This window comes from Procambarus clarkii, chromosome 1 (genome assembly GCF_040958095.1).
Source record: "Procambarus clarkii isolate CNS0578487 chromosome 1, FALCON_Pclarkii_2.0, whole genome shotgun sequence".
NCBI lineage: Eukaryota > Metazoa > Arthropoda > Malacostraca > Decapoda > Cambaridae > Procambarus > Procambarus clarkii.
The window spans coordinates 45,945,806-45,962,276 of record NC_091150.1 but is presented as its reverse complement, the minus strand read 5'-3'; the positions used below and the strand labels follow the sequence as shown (position 1 = coordinate 45,962,276).

The window sequence follows — 16,471 nt, the reverse complement described above, 5'->3', positions numbered from 1 at the left end:
AATTGCTCGAGCAACTGCCGAGCAACCTGGGATCTCCCCAGCAACAGCTAAAGGCATGACCGCAGCCGCAGCAATGCCTCCCGTGGGGAAGAGATGGAAGCGGTCCAAGAGTCCCACACGAGGCCCAGCCAGGTCTGAACCTGGGACGGAACCAGATGGGACTTCCTCCAGTTCACCAGGATCCCGAACACAGAGAGCTGGGAAAGAACCACACCCCTGGTGAACAGACAAGCAGACCAGCCGGGAGAATACACCAGACAGTCATCGAGGTAGGCCAAAACTCGAACCCCCAAGCAGATGCAGACGGGTCACCACGACCCAGGTAAGATGCGTGAATACGCAGAGGTGCCAGATTCAAGCCAAAAGGAAGGCAATGAAAGTGGCAAGCCTGCCACTCTACCACAAAACCTAACCAGTCCCTGAACTCCTGATGAATGGGAACTACGGGAACGTGCCAATACGCATCCCGGAGGTCCAGGGACACCCTTTAAACTCACATGAAGCAAGCTGGAACTCAGAAAATGCATCAATCGGTCCACCGAACCCCGACAGGGCCTTCCAGTGCCCGTAGGCTGACTGCTATGGAAAGCCCAGGCAAGGTGTTGCAAATTTGGTTAAACCCAAGAGCTAACAAAGGGGGATGAGCTAAAACACTGAAACCTCTGCAACATGTATAATCACAAGGGCCTAGAGGAGGGCCACCAAAATACAGTATGATAAGTGGACCAACAGCCAAACAAGGCAGACCCCCTCGAGGCAAGAAAACAAAAATAAAAGAAAAATCCTGCAAAAGTACAACGTCCCCAGAGGAAACAGGAACACAGCCACTACATTGGAAGGCGAGCTGCACAACACCTTGTGTCCCAACAAGCAAAAATACCACTTCCTACCCAAGCCCAAACAAAGGCCACAAAACCCCAGCTGGCCCCTAGGGAGAGGTAAATGCCGAGCACCAAGAACCCCAACGGAAGTGGAGTCCCGAAGGCACTATGGAAGAAAACCCTAGCACCCAGTGGTAGTACTTACAGGGTGCTTAGGGAAGGTAGCCCTAAGCTCATGCAGCCCCAGTACACTGATGTTACACCTGGCCACCACACCACAAAATGGCAGAGCACACCACTAAGGCAAAGCACTGCCAAGGAAATCGAGGCCAGAGTTGACAACTGCCCCAGATCGCATCAGCCAATGAACTAGGAGTTGGAGCAGCTGGCACAGGGGTCTGGAGCTCCCCCCTAATTGCTTGTTTGCTTGTTTCCTTGAGAGTTGGGGGGAGTTCTGCCTTCCTGTTCAGTCTTTGGAGGCAATTTTCTTACCAAGTAGGATTGTTTTGTTATGCCTACCTTTCTGGGTGTCTAACTCCAGTCGATGGCAGATAAGAAACACCCCCAACCACAGGGGGGGTTTTCCAGAAGTCATTGCTCCCTGTGCCTCTCTGAGGGGGGCCAGCTTCTGACTCGTGATCCCCAGTAGGCTGAACTCCATTGACTAATGCCCCAGACTACTAGTCACACATCAGTCCGATAGCTCCAGAGAGCCATAGAGGTTCCCTACAGAAAACAGCATTGAAAGTAATGTAACACCAGTTTCTGGGTGAGCCCCAGAGGCTCCCTGAAGCTATTCATACTGATATAGTACTATATTATTTGGGATCATCAGTCAGAGTTCTTGTTGCCTATCTGGGACCAGAGCCATGAACCTGGCCTCCTCAGAGAGGCACAGGGAGCAATGGCCTATGAACACTTCACATTTGAAGTGTATCATACTTGCCATCGACCAGGGAAGGCACCCAGAAATGTAAGCAAAACAAAACAGACCACTGTTTAGTTGAAAATTATGACCTACATCCTCAAAAGAGCAAAAGAACTTCCCCAGAAAGAAAACAATCAAGCAACAATTCATCCAACTACTCCCCCCCCCCCTGCTCGTTAGCACCATCCCCCCAACAGGAGAAAGGAGAGCCTACCCAGGTGAGCCAGGCCACCTACCATCTACTTTTTGACTTATGTGCTTGGCAGTCGGATGTCGCCTCTGGCCAGTTTCCTGTTCCGAGTTTTTGCCTTGTGAGGCTGTTTCTGGACTTGTGGTGTGTGCTGGCCAGGAGTTCCTGTGTACTGGAGCTGCACATGCCTAGGTGATTATTTACCATTTATATCAGTATGGGTAGCTTCGGGAAGCCAACAGGGCTCTCCACAGAAAACTTTATTATCCCTAAAAACATTTAGGAGTACATAATATATTGTAAAATATGATTAAATAAATTGTCATAAAAATTTAGTTATTGTAAATGTTTTAATTCACCAACATACCCAAATCTATCTTTGCCAAGAGAGCCATTGACCTCGGGAGTGTGCAGTCGCACCCGACTAGACCCTCCATGTGTAAGGGGAGCAGGTGGAGGCTTACTAAATCCCCCTGCTCCCCCGCCCCCTCCAGGGCCGCTGCGCCTCATTCTTAACTAATGCATCACAATTCTGGAAAAATACAAAAGCATAATCATTACTGTAATATATTTCCCACTATCACAGGGGTAAGAAAGGATCTATACAGAAGTAGAAGAGCAATATTGTATAGGGAAGGCACCCAAAAAGGTAGGAATCCCAAAACAAACTACAGCTGGTTAAAAATTGCAAACTGAAAGCCGAACAAGCGAGTAGAACACCCCAAACAGGAAACAAGCAAACAAGCATGACCTCACGGCCCTGCTGTCTGAGCAGCTCCCCCCTCCCTGGGAGGTGGAACGGGAGCTCCAGACCTCCTTAATGGCCATCCAACCCCAGTTCAGTGGCTGAATATCAAAAATGCGAAAAAATGCCGACTGGAAGGAGAAAGGGAGGAATGCCGGGGAGCCTCTGGGTCTCACCCAGAAAATGGTGTTTCATTACATTCAATGCTGGTTTTCTGTGGAGAGCCCCTTTGGCTCCCCAGAGCTACCTAACTAAAGATAAAGTAAAAGAGGGACTTAACCGGGAGGCAACCGTCACTCGCTCCTCAACTCAAAATCAAGACAACTGGCTGCAACCTGTGACCCAATGTTACACATGCCCGAGAAGGGCCAGGAATATTAATGAGGTACTGTGTGGCCAGGACCCTGTTCAACCTCCAAAAGCCCTGTGCCCAAATGTCAGCCCAGGACATATTACTAAAAACAGCAGCCAAAGCAGCAAACTTATGAACATCATGGGCACAGGGATAAACCGTGGGCTGGCTGGACCGAATAATCCTGTGGACAACCTGGGAAACCCCACGCCCTGAAATAGAGAAAAGAAACTGGGTCAACCCAAAGCATGTCCCCCGTGCCAAGGCAGCCGTGGTGCGAAAGTAACGGCAAAGAGCTGCAACTGGACACAAAACATAATGTACCCTCGGCCGCCCCAAGCATCAACAACCCAAGGACCCCTCCAGAAAGCAGCAGTCTCATTCTTCACCAGATAACAAGGAGACAGCTGCAAATGTACAAAACGACCACCAGGACTGAAAGAGCAGAAACCCCTGTGCCGGGGGAGAGCATGAAGCTTCCCAATCCGCCCCCCAGAGGCCAATGCCAACAAAAAAAGGGCCTTAGAAAAACAGTCCGGAACCGAAGGGGCCACCAATAACCGAGGAGAAGATACAAAAAAGAGAGCACCCGGTCCAATGACCAGGACATCTCAAGCAGCGCATGAGCGAAACAACACCCGAGAAAGCTTGCAGAATGGAGCAGAAGTGACATCCACCCCCGAACACAAACTGAAGCAACTCTGCACGATACGAGATAACAGTATTTGGCATAAGATGACGGTCCTGAAACAACCAAGAGAGAGAGGACAAAACAACCCAATCAGACATCAAAGACTACCTACTTAGAAACAAAAAGTGCCGAAAGGACTGCCAGGAAACTTCATACTGCCGCCGAGATGAAACTTGCAGGTGGGACACCATCAATAAAGCCACCTGATTACCATACAAGTATTGATAAACCCGTGTCAAATAGACCAGACTCGAAGAGCGGAGGAGAAGATCGAACCAGACACGTACCAGACCTTACCGGATCCCCTGAAACAGGAGGAGCAGCGGGAAGACCCTCAGGTTCAGATACCGAACAAGCAGCGCCTGAAACCAAGGCTGGGCTGGCCTCCAAGGGATCAACAGTACTACTCTTCCCGGTAAGTCTCCAAGCGAGCCAGGACCTGGAGCAACAACCGAACCGGGGGGAAGAGGTCCAGGTAACCACACCTTGTCCAGTTCAGCTGAAAGGCATTGAACATGACGGCCTAGCAGTTGGGGAAGGGTGCCACATATACCAGAAGACGCCTCAACCAGGCCGACGTGAAGAGGTCCACCTCTGGGCGCCCGAACATCCGGCACAGCCAACAGAATGAGTCGGCATCGACCGTCCATTCCGTGGACAGGGAAATGAAACGGGACAGGCCATTGGAAACCCCCTGGATATGAACCGCCAGGAGAGCCAAACCCCGAGAACTCAGCAGACGAGTCACCTGAAGCGACCAGCCCCAAAGAGCCAAGGACCACATCTAACCCCCTCGGTTCAGGCAATGAACTACCAGGGAGCAACCCGAATGAAGCCGAATCATCGATTTGCGGGCAACACAAACCCTCCGAAGCAAAAACCACACCGCCGTGAACTCCAGAACAACTGCCAAAGCCAGATTCGACCCAATAAGTAGACCAGCATGACGAAGTTCAGACTCCCACACAGCTGCTCGAACAACCAATGCATGACTCAGGTGCCCTCCTAAAACAGCTGACTGCAGCCGTAGCAACGCCGCTGGAGGGAGAAACAAGGAAGCGGTCCAAGAGACCCACGCAAGACCCAGCCAAGTCCGAACCTGTGAGGGAACCAGATGGGACTTCCTCCAGTTCACCAAGAACCCGAACCCGGCGAGCTGGGAAAGAACCAAATCCCTCGTGAGCAGACACGCAGACCGGCTGTAAGCCCAGACCAGCCAGTCGTCGAGGTAAGCCACAACTCAAACCTTTAACAGATGCAAACGGGTCACCACGACCCAGGTAAGGCATGTTAAAAAGCGAGGAGCCAGATTCAAACTGAATGGAAGGCAATGAAAGCTGTAAGTCTGCCGCCACACGACAAAACTGAGCAAGGCCCTGAAACCCAGATGAATCAGGACGTGCCAATACATGGAGGTCCAGGGACAACATCCAAGCGCCCGGTTCCAAAAGCAGCCGAACCTGGGACAGTGGTCATCTGAAAGGAGGGGCAAAAGACCCAGGAGTTCAGATGGGACAAGTCCAGAATGAACCTCAGATCTTTTCCGTCCATTTCGGAAACAGTCCATTTCGGAACAGGAAACAGGCTTGAAACCCAAACCCACCTGAGGGATGCCGTTGTTTCGACCACGCCTAAGCGTACCCACTCCAGGATGATCCAACAGAGCGCAGGGAAAAAGGCCTGCCCTGCCAGCCCTGAACCCCCTGAAGGAGGAGCCACCCAACATCAGAGCAGGCTCAAGGAAATGACCAGAAACGCCCACAAATCTTGGGACCAGGTGTTAGCAAACAGCGCGAGCCTCCTTCCCCCCCCCCATCCCATCGATTTGCGAAAGGGCCGACGACCCTTTCAAGAGCCCGACCGATACTCAGAGCAAGCACTGCACCGACCAGACACCGACAGCTCTGCAGGAGGGGCCGGCCCCAAATCTGGCACTACTGGATTACAACAACCAAAGAAACCCTGAGCTCTGGCATGACCCTTCCGGGCAGAACCCCCACAGCCCCCCCCCCCCCCCAGAGAACCACCAAGTCCAACACAGGCCAGCAACTAGACGAAGCTGCAGGCAGAAAATGCACCACCACAGACTCTGCAAGCAGCAGCAGACAAAAAGAGTGATGAAAATCGAAGGGCCAGGGCCCAAGCAGATTCCAAAGAGTGGACGAGCACCGCCTGTCAGCACGCGAAGCAAGAAGCAAAGAACAGACACCGCTTCCTTCAGAATTGCCACAAACAACTTCAAGGCAGCCGACGCCCAAGCCACCGAGGGAAGCGCATCGGACACTGGCCCGGAACCCAGCTCCTCTGGGTTCTGGGTAAAGAGTTCGTCAGGGGAGCCGGTCAGTTGAGCGGACAGCACGCTGGACTTGTGATCCTGTGGTCCTGGGTTCGATCCCGGGCGCCGGCGAGAAACAATGGGCAGTTTCTTCCACCCTATGCCCCTGTTACCTAGCAGTAAAATAGGTACCTGGGTGTTAGTCAGCTGTCACAGGCTGCTTCCTGGGGGTGGAGGCCTGGTCGAGGACCGGGCCGCGGGGACACTAAAGCCCCAAAATCATCTCAAGATAATCTCAAGATAACCTCTATATCCTCCTCAAGCCAGTTTGAAGACAGCTCGAGCAGGGGAAAAGAAGAGCAAGAACAAAGCCAAATGCCCACAGGCACGCAACTCCTCAGTTACCAGGGATGCCGAAAGGGAGGGAACTTGCACATGAAGATGCACCTGGCCCACATCATGAGGAAGCACAGGCGAACAAGCACGCATTGAAGTGCTCCAACTCACCCCCCTTCCCCAGGTAAACCTGAACGATTATAGTCAACTCCCACCAGTCAAGCATGCGCGTCCGACAGAATGCATGCCACGCCCCCAATGAAAAGAAAGGGCAGTCTGCCAGCCAGGAAGACTCCGGCATATTGTAACGCACCTGGTAAGGAAAAGAGGAGCCAAACACAGAAGAAGAAGGGCCCATTATTGAGGCATAATCCGGGTCTCGCAGGTGGTAAGCCACAAGAGCCTCCCGCACTTCCCTCGACGGGATGCGGGAAAGCCGAAAACCTCCAGAAGGAGGGAATTGAGGAACCCAAGGGAATCCGGAGAGGAGCAGAACCCATATCAAACTAGTACAGGGAGGGGGGATAGGAAAACCCCTTCCCCTCTGTAACAACAAGCCCCATGCCGTGGGTACCAACACCCAAGGTGGGTCAAATGGTACCCAAACCCCCCAAGTCATCTCATCCCCAACCCCCAGGATCCTCCATGTCAGGACCCGGGGCAGAGTCGTCCTCCAAACCCTTTGCCTCTGGAGAAAAGGTACAGTCCACCGGAAAAGCAGGGAAGAAGGAAGTCCGCTGGCGCAACCCGAAAACCCTGGCAGGAGGAACACGCTCGAATGCCTCCGCCGCCTATTCGAAAGGGGCCGTCCCTGAAGCCACCAGAGTCTAACCACCAAGACAGACCTGCCCCGACTCCATAACCCTCAGATGTTTGGGAGCCAGGAGCAGAGGGGCGAGGAGGAGGGAAACAGGATGAACTACAGCAGGGAAATTCAAGGGGGCACGGACGAAACCAAAGTCGAGGCGACTAACGCCCCAAGTCTGGGTCCCTATTAACCCAAGAGGAGCAGCTGCGGGGCATCCGGAAAGGCAACAACCTAGCGCGTTGCAGCAACCTAAACCTCACATGCAACGTGGAAGCTGCCTGCACCCGAATATCAGTATCAGAGGACTGGATGAACTGGAGTAAAAGCGAGGAACACCACTTTCAAGACGTTGGGTCGAAGGTGTCATTGTCCCAACAGGAACCATGGTGGAGGCAACGACGTTGAGTGTCACCCTGAGACAAGGGGACAGAGCAATCTTCAAACTCGCACAAAGCGAGACAGGACTCCGAGGACACATCCACTGAACCAATGAGACCTAATAGGGTTTCCAGGGACCTTAGGCTGACCGTTTAGAGAAGGCCAGGCAAGGTATTGCTAACTAGTTATCCCAGAACTACCAAACAAACAAAAGCCAGCTGACCCCAAGGGCAGGCAATCACAGAGCAGCAAACGAACCTTGCGGAGATAGTCCCTAAACAGTTTGAGAAAGGTAACCCCAAACTACAAGGGCAGTACTTAAAGGGTACCTAGGGAAGGTGACCCTAAGCACATGCAGCCCCAGTACTTCATGAATTATATCTGGCTTGCACACCACGACACAGCAGAACACTAAGGCACAGCACTGCTCAAAGGATGTAGCCAGAGTCGATCGACTGCCACTCAACACAACAGCCTCAGAACTGGGGTTGGGTAGCCGGCGCAGAACATCTGGGGCCCCCTTCCCCCTCCCGGGGAGAGGGGGAGTTGCACAGCTGTGGTGACGTAATACCTGCTTTCTGATTGGGGAGTTCTGCTTTCTCGTTCGGCTTTCGGTTTTCAATTTTTAACCAGCTGTAGTTTGTTTTGGGATTCCTACTTTTCTGGGTACCTGACCTGGTAGATGGCAGACAGATTGCTTCCAACTACATGGGGGTGTCTATAGGCCATTACTCCTCGTGCCTCTGAGGGGGCCAGGTTCTGGCTCGTGGTCCCTGGTAGGCTAGAACTCCATCGATTGACTGTCACCACAGTCTAATATACAGTATACACATCAGCCTGGTATAGCTCCAGGAAGCCAAAGGGGCTCTCTACAGAAAACCAGCATTGAATGTAATGAAACGCCTTTTTCTGGGCGAAGCCCCGGAGGCTCCTTAAAGCCATCTGTTACGACCCTGGGTTCCTCAGTGAAAACCAGAGGTCAAATTGAGCTCTAAAATAATTTACTTTACATTATTTGGTGCGCTTGTCGATGCGCGTTCCTATCTTCCTTGCCAGACGTAAGACGAATCTTGTTCGCACAGAGCATTCAGACGCTTGAGCTTGTTGTTGATTAAGTATAACAGTGAAGTAATTATTAACTATCCTTAAAACGAGTAAAATTAAACAGTACTGTACGTCGGTGAAGATTTGTAATGTGTATAAGCTGCACGATCAATTAGGCTCTTCCCGGCAACCACAACAACAATTCGGTAGCTCGGGACTGGCCGCTGGCTCCTTCTTCTCTGTTCAGACTGTGTGGTGTAAAGATCTTCCTGTGGGGGCTCTGCCTTGATTCTCCTCTTCCTCCTCCCTTTCCCTTACCTTAAGTTCCTGTAACTACACAGTTAAGTACCTTTATGTGTAACCGTGCTACTGCTCAGCTTGCAGGAGATTGGTGTAGATATTGTGTAGTATAAGCCAGTGTTTTGGGTATCCCGAAGTGTTGTGTTAGTGTACCATGTGGGCTTACTACCCCAAGCTGCCTCAAGCTTTCAAGTTCTTCACTAGTAGACTTTATCCTAGCTTGCCCTAATTGTAAAACCTTGTATCCTGCCTAAGTGGACCAAGGCTTTTAAAGTAAGATAGTATGGTAAAGTATTGTTATTGTTATTTAATGTATATGGGGGGTTGTTAAGAGGGTTTAATAAATAAGTTAGTTTTTGAGATGTATCCCATACTCCCATTGTAGTGGCGTAGATGATTGTATCCCAGACGACAGATCTGTTCTAAAACCTTAAAGCATAAACAGGAACCTATGTTCCTTGGGGGCCGGGCCTATTTGTGCCACTAACTGATACATCTTGATTCTAACTGCTGGCCCTTCTCCATAATACTCTAGACCCCCCATAACAGTTCGTAAATTTATAATACCATCCAAACTGATATGTGTTATATTAGTTTGGGATCATCAATCACAGGAGTTCTCAGCCTACCAGGAACCATGAGCCAGAACTTGGTCCCCTCAGAGAGGTGCAGGGAGCAATGGCACATGAGCACTTTACATTTAAAATATTGTTATATTCTGCTATCGACCAGGGTGGGCACCCAGAAAGATAGGTGAAGCAAAACAAACAACTAGCCGGAAAAATTGCTACCTACAGCCAGAAAAACGAACAAACTCCAGCCTAAAGAAAAGAAAATAATAGAAACTAGCAAATCTGCACGCAACCGATACTCTCGCTCGTTAGCGTAACCCCCCAACATGGCGGGGTGGGAGCCAGCTCAGGTGAGACGGCCGTACACCACCTTAGTTCTAAGGGGCCGGCCGGCCGAACGGACAGCACGCTGGACACGTGATCCTGTGGTCTCGGGATGGGCAGAGTTTCTTTCACCCTATGCCCCTGTTACCTAGCAGTAAAAATAGGTACCCGAGAGTTAGTCAGCTGTCACAGGCTGCTTCCTGGGAGTGGAGGCCTGGTCGAGGACCGGGCTGCGGGGACACTAAAGCCCCGAAATCAACTCAAGATAACCTCAAGAGAAGCCATATGCAAAAATCCACCAATTGGAGGGAGGGAGGGTGTAAGGAAGCCTCAGGAGCTTCACCCAGAAAATGTCATTTCATTACATTCAATGCTGTTTTTTTGGGGTAGCCCAGTTGGCTCCCTGAAGCCAACAGAGAAGGAGAAACAGGAACTAACCCAGAGGTGGCAGCTCCGCAGGACTCAAGGCGAAGTATGTTTCAGCATAGAGAGCTAAACCCCAAGAACTCAGCAGAGGAGCTACCCGAAGCGACCAGCCCCAAAGAGCCACGGACCGAAGATACCCCCCTCCCACAATTGAGACAATAAACCATGGGGGAGCAGTCTGAATGAAGCAGGATCAAAGAACCCTGAGGATGAATGGAGCTGGATTAGAGAGCCCCGAGGAAGCCGAATCTGGCGCAGCTCATGTCACACAGCCACAAATTCCCGAACTGTGCTGTAAGCCCGAGAGAAGGAGGGGCCCCCAATGCCCCTGGCCGGACTGGTGAGCCATGGTCACAAAATCCCAACCCAGAGATGAGGCGTCCATGAACACATCGAGCGAGGGACGGGGAAAGCGCCATGGCACTGAACTCCAAAAAAAACCTGAAGAGGAAGTCGGCGACGCAGCAACCGGCTCAAGGACACCGGGGTGTGAACCCAACGATCGTGAACACGGGGAAAGAGGCGGCTCCAAAGATACGAGAACAGCCTCCAAAGCCAAATCCTGCCCAACAAAAATACCAGAAGAGCAAAATTCAAGCTCCCTCACAGCTACTTGAGCAACTGCCCAGTTACATGGGACCCCCTCAGAAACAGCCAAAAAAAAGGACTGCAGCTGGATCAAAGCTGCAGGAGGGAAAGAAATGGATGCAGTCCAAGAATCCCAGCTAATGCTGAACCTGGGATGGAACTAACTGGAATTTCCGCCAATTTACCAGGAACCCGAACCCGGCCAACTGGGAAAGAACCAGATTCCTGGCAAGCAAGCAGATACGTATTTGCCATGTATAAACTTTAAAGAAAATTGTAGTCTTCTGTTTATTTAGTTAGAATTACTTCTGCTGTTCTGTTGTAATTTCTGCTATTTCATCCAACATGCAATTATTATCATTCTTTTTTACCCCCTTTTTAAATTCAATTTATGTTTTTGATCTCAATTAGTTTTAAGTTTATAAATAAATAAATAAATTTTTATTCAAGTAAGGTACATACATACAAGGTAAGATACAAAAGTTGATGGATTTATAGATAGAGCTAGTACATACAATGCCTAAAGCCACTATTACACAAAGCGTTTCGAGCAGGAAAAACACTAAGACTAAAACTTAATACTAATTGAGATTAAAGTATAAATTGTGTTGAGAAAAAATAAGAAAAGAATGGAAAAAAGGGGGGGGGAGGAAACATGGCAGAAAAAAACAAAAATACAATTTGGTCAACAAAACAGCACTGTTTAAAATAGAAGACATGGGTTGACATTTTGGGGGTGAGGTAGGTTACATTGAGTTAATTAGGTAGTACTTAGTTTTTATCTTAAACTGGTTGGGAGAGGTACAGTCTTTAACATAATTGGGAAGATCATTCCACATTCGAGGTCCTTTGATTTGTAAAGCATTTCTAGTTTGACTAAGTCGTACTCTTGGAATATCAAATAGGTACTTGTTTCTGGTGTGGTGCTCATGGGATCTGTTACGACCTTCTAGGAAGCTTTTAAGGAGGACTTACAGTTCAGCATCTTATAAATATATAATACACATGAGAGGATGTGCAGGGACTTAATATCTAACATATGCAGAGATTTGAGTAAGGGATCAATGAGTGATGTCTCGGGCCAGAGTGAAATATTGTCCTAATAGCAGCTTTCTGTTGAGTAATTAGAGGACATAAATGATTTTGGGTAGTAGAACCCCAAGCACAAATAACATAGTTGAGATAAGGATAGATAAGAGAATAATAGTGTGTCGCCAGGGCAGGGCGAGGTACATAATATCTGATCTTAGAAAGAACGCCAACAATTTTAGAAACTTTTTTTTATATACAGGTATTTAGAATCTGTCCCTGGAAATTCAGCTTGTGGTCAACGAGAACGCCAAGGAATTTGCCATCTACTTTGTTACAAATTTGGGTATTGTTAATCCTGAGATTTATTTGATTTGAGGATTTATTGCCAAACAAAATATAGAAAGTTTTGTCAATATTGAGGGTGAGTTTGTTGGCAGTTAGCCAGTGATGGACTTTATTTAGCTCAGTATTCACTGTGACATTTAGAGCAAGGGGGTCAGGACTGGAGTAAATGAAGGTCGTATCGTCAGCAAATAGAGTTGGTTTGAGATGTTGGGAGGCATTTGGAAAGTCATTAACGTAGATGAGAAAGAGGAGAGGGCCAAGTATGCTGCCCTGGGGAACACCAATGTTGATAGGTAGGGTGGGAGAAATTGAATTATTCACAGAAACATACTGGAGCCTGTCAGTAAGGTAAGACTTAATGTACTGCAGGGAGTGACCTCTGACTCCATAATGTTATAATTTAAGAAGGTTTTGGTGGTTAACAGTGTCAAAAGCCTTACGCAGGTCTACAAATAACCCAACAGGTAACTCATTTTTATCAAGAGCTGCATGTATCAAATTAATCATACTAATAAGTGCATCGTTAGTGCTTTTTTTGGGTCTGAAGCCATATTGACAGGAGCAAAGTATATTGAGTTTGGCTAGATAAGAGTAAAGCTGCTTATAGATTAGTTTTTCAAATATTTGTGATAAGTTTGGCAGAATTGATATAGGTCTGAAATTGTTAACATCAGTGGGATCACCACATTTGTGGACAGGGATTACTCTCGCTTTTTTTTAGAATATCTGGAAAGGTTTGGAGTTCAAGTGACTTGTTGAAGAGCAATGCAATAGCAGGAGCTAAAAATCTGGAGGCTTTTTTGTAAATAAGAGTTGGTGTCTCCTCAAGGGCACTAGACTTGGTTTTAAGGGGAAGGATTATGTCAGTAACATCAGTAGAATTAGTAGGCATTAGGTACAGAGACTGTGGATAGTTTCCTGTAAGATAGTCCTGAATATTAGCACTGGACGATGGAATATCACTTGTAAGGGATGACCCAATGGAAGAGAAGAACCTATTGAACTCAAGAGCAGTGTCAGAGGCTGAAAGCAGACCATCATTATTTGATAGGAGTCTTGGATTATTATTTATAATCTTCTTTGATCCCAATATTTGAGAAATTGTGCTCCATGTTTTCTTAATATTGCCCTTTGCGTGGGTAAATTTGTCTTCGTAGTATTTAATTTTGGCTCTCCTAATTATTTTAGATAGCAATGATGAGTAATTCTTTGAGAATTCTTTGGAGACGATTCCTAACCTATACTTCTTCTCGAGGTCATGTTTTTTATTAATGGATTTAAGTATCCCCTTTGTAAGCCAAGGATTGTTTAGCCTTTTAGTTGTGACTTGTTTCTTTAGCATAGGCCAGTGGGTGTTATAAAGGCTGAGAGTTTTTTGAAGAAATGATTGCACTGCTAGGTTGATGTCCCCTATGTTCCCTAATTCAGATTCCCAGTTGATATTAGCAGCAGCAGCTATAAAATTGCCTATAGAAGTTTCATTGTACAGCCTAAAGCTTATCTTCCTTGTATCTAGAGGTGGTTTGTTAATGTTGGTTAGGAGAAATGTGGGGTAATGGTCTGTAGTGCTATCGATGATTATCCCTGAAGTAAATGGAGAGGTTATGTTGGTCCAGATGTGATCAAGAGCCGTTTAAGTCTAAGTGTTTTTCCCACATCTTGCCCAAAACGCTGTGCGTAACAGTGGCTTTAGGCATAGTATGTACTAGCTCTAGATATCCAACATTGTTTGTAACTCATTTTGAATATATGTACTTTTACCTGAATAAACATTATTATTATTATTATTATATATTATTATTATTATTATTACTTAGGTTATTTTAAAGCACAGGTTGTACAAAACATTTTATGCCTTTCAGTGACAAAAGATACTAACATTCATTAATGTGTCGAGGTTAATATCATTTTGTTCATAGTGTGTTCACCACAAGTGTTACTGGAACTCCTGAAGTAGGATAAACTTTCTCCAATTGCTTCCCAAAACAGCATGGAAAGCTTTTATTAACATCTGTGTGATATCATGACTCAAAATATGAAATGACGAAGTGGCTCTCATAACCTATAACCTTACCAGTATGTACTGCTACATCTCTGGTTTATGAAAAAAAGGCATGATAAGGAGCTCACAAATTAAACATTTTTCTAAAACATTTCAGTATGTGGGGAGCCGGTCGGCCGAGCGGACAGCATGCTGGACTTGTGATCCTGTGGTCCTGGGTTCGATCCCAGGCACCGGCGAGAAACAATGGGCAGAGTTTCTTTCACCCTATGCCCCTGTTACCTAGCAGTAAAATAGGTACCTGGGTGTTAGTCAGCTGTCACGGGCTGCTTCCTGGGGGTGGAGGCCTGGTCGAGGACCGGGCCGCAGGGACACTAAAAAAGCTCCGAAATCATCTCAAGATAACCTCAAGAAGATGATGTAGCAACCATAAATCAAAACACTAAAATGTTTAATGTTTCCCATTATCAGCAACAAAGATTTTTAGGCTTATCAAGGTCCCTAAAGGCCAATGACCGACCCTCCCCATGATACAACCAATAACAGTTGCCTAATTAGCAGGTACCGAATTACTGCTGGGTGATCAGAGGTATTAGGCATAAGAAAACGTGTTCTAATGCCTCATCTTGCCCGGGAATTGAACTCAGGTGCAATCTGTTGCATGCCAAGTGTCCTAACCACTATGATACAGGATACAGTCCAAAACATCATGACAAAGGAGTGACCACTACTTCTCTCTGTCAACTTATGTGAGGAACATGTCTGTTGTATGATAAGTGCCCACCTCCCTACCGCTCACCGGCCTTGACACAGACCACCACTGCCGAGGTGGACAATAAACTACCTGCTGTCACCTGTGGAGGGTCACAGTGCCAGGCCCTTCACACCAACCAACATTGACCACACCAATACACATTCCCTTATTCATAAGATACCATTTACTTCCCTTATAGGAACATTTCATCGAATTTTGAAGCTTACCAGGTTGATGACTAGGGTAGATGAGCAGCAGGCGTTGAATTAGAGGTTTCAGCAACCAGTCATTTAGTCTACTATGCCAGTCACTACCTTTTATGCCAAGCAGACGTAAATAAATCCCAGTGGTGTTCGTGTATTACGTCATATCTAATTTTCATTCTGCGCCACATACTTGCCATCAGTTTTCTGCCTACCCACCCACACCCGGGTAACACTTCACCTTTACTATATCAACAAAAAGTGATTATTTAAAATGTAAAGAGTACTGTTGAAAGAAAACATGGGTAGGCAAAGCCACAGCCATGGATCCGGACGAACGTGTCGTCTGCTAGGTCGGTGGTGCCATCTGTGGGGAAACTCTCCTGTGGTGACCCATGTTAACACGGGCAGACACGCTAGGTCGTGGTGCCATCTGTGGGGAAACTCTCCTGTGGTGACCCATGTTAACACGGGCAGACACGCTAGGTCGTGGTGCCATCTGTGGGGAAACTCTCCTGTGGTGACCCATGTTAACACGGGCAGACACGCTAGGTCGGTGGTGCCATCTGTGGGGAAACTCTCCTGTGGCGACCCATGTTAACACGGGCAGACACGCTAGGTCGTGGTGCCATCTGTGGGGAAACTCTCCTGTGGTGACCCATGTTAACACGGGCAGACACGCTAGGTCGTGGTGCCATCTGTGGGGAAACTCTCCTGTGGTGACCCATGTTAACACGGGCAGACACGCTAGGTCGTGGTGCCATCTGTGGGGAAACTCCTGTGGTGACCCATGTTAACACGGGCAGACACGCTAGGTCGGTGGTGCCATCTGTGGGGAAACTCTCCTGTGGTGACCCATGTTAACACGGGCAGACACGCTAGGTCGTGGTGCCATCTGTGGGGAAACTCTCCTGTGGTGACCCATGTTAACACGGGCAGACACGCTAGGTCGTGGTGCCATCTGTGGGGAAACTCTCCTGTGGCGACCCATGTTAACACGGGCAGACACGCTAGGTTGTGGTGCCATCTGTGGGGAAACTCTCCTGTGGTGACCTATGTTCACACGCTAGGTCGGTGGTGCCATCTGTGGGGAAACTCCTGTGGTGACCTATGTTCACACGGGCAGACACGCTAGGTCGTTGGTGCCATCTGTGGGGAAACTCTCCTGTGGTGACCCATGTTAACACGGGCAGACACGCTAGGTCGGTGGTGCCATCTGTGGGGAAACTCTCCTGTGGTGACCCATGTTCACACGGGCAGACACGCTAGGTCGGTGGTGCCATCTGTGGGGAAACTCCTGTGGTGACCCAGGTTCACACGGACACACGCTAGGTCGTTGTGCCATCTGTGGGAAAAC

The 16,471-nt window shown here is 48.3% G+C and overlaps 1 protein-coding gene across 2 annotated transcripts in view; it reads right to left on the bottom strand.

Moving 5' to 3' along the window:
• The window catches only part of LOC123774478 (probable serine/threonine-protein kinase yakA), a 139,485-nt gene extending 123,319 nt beyond the window's left edge, over positions 1-16,166 (bottom strand). Inside the window, exons 1-2 of one of the 2 annotated variants that reach the window (XM_069306308.1) lie at positions 15,139-16,166; positions 2,307-2,471 (exon numbers count right to left, since the gene is read on the bottom strand). In XM_069306308.1, the coding sequence (XP_069162409.1) occupies positions 2,307-2,449 (143 nt within the window). In that variant the 5' untranslated portion in view covers positions 2,450-2,471; positions 15,139-16,166. The remainder of the gene's footprint in view (positions 1-2,306; positions 2,472-15,138) is intronic. The other variant, XM_045768848.2, reaches the window with a different exon arrangement.
• Positions 16,167-16,471: the final 305 nt, after the last annotated feature.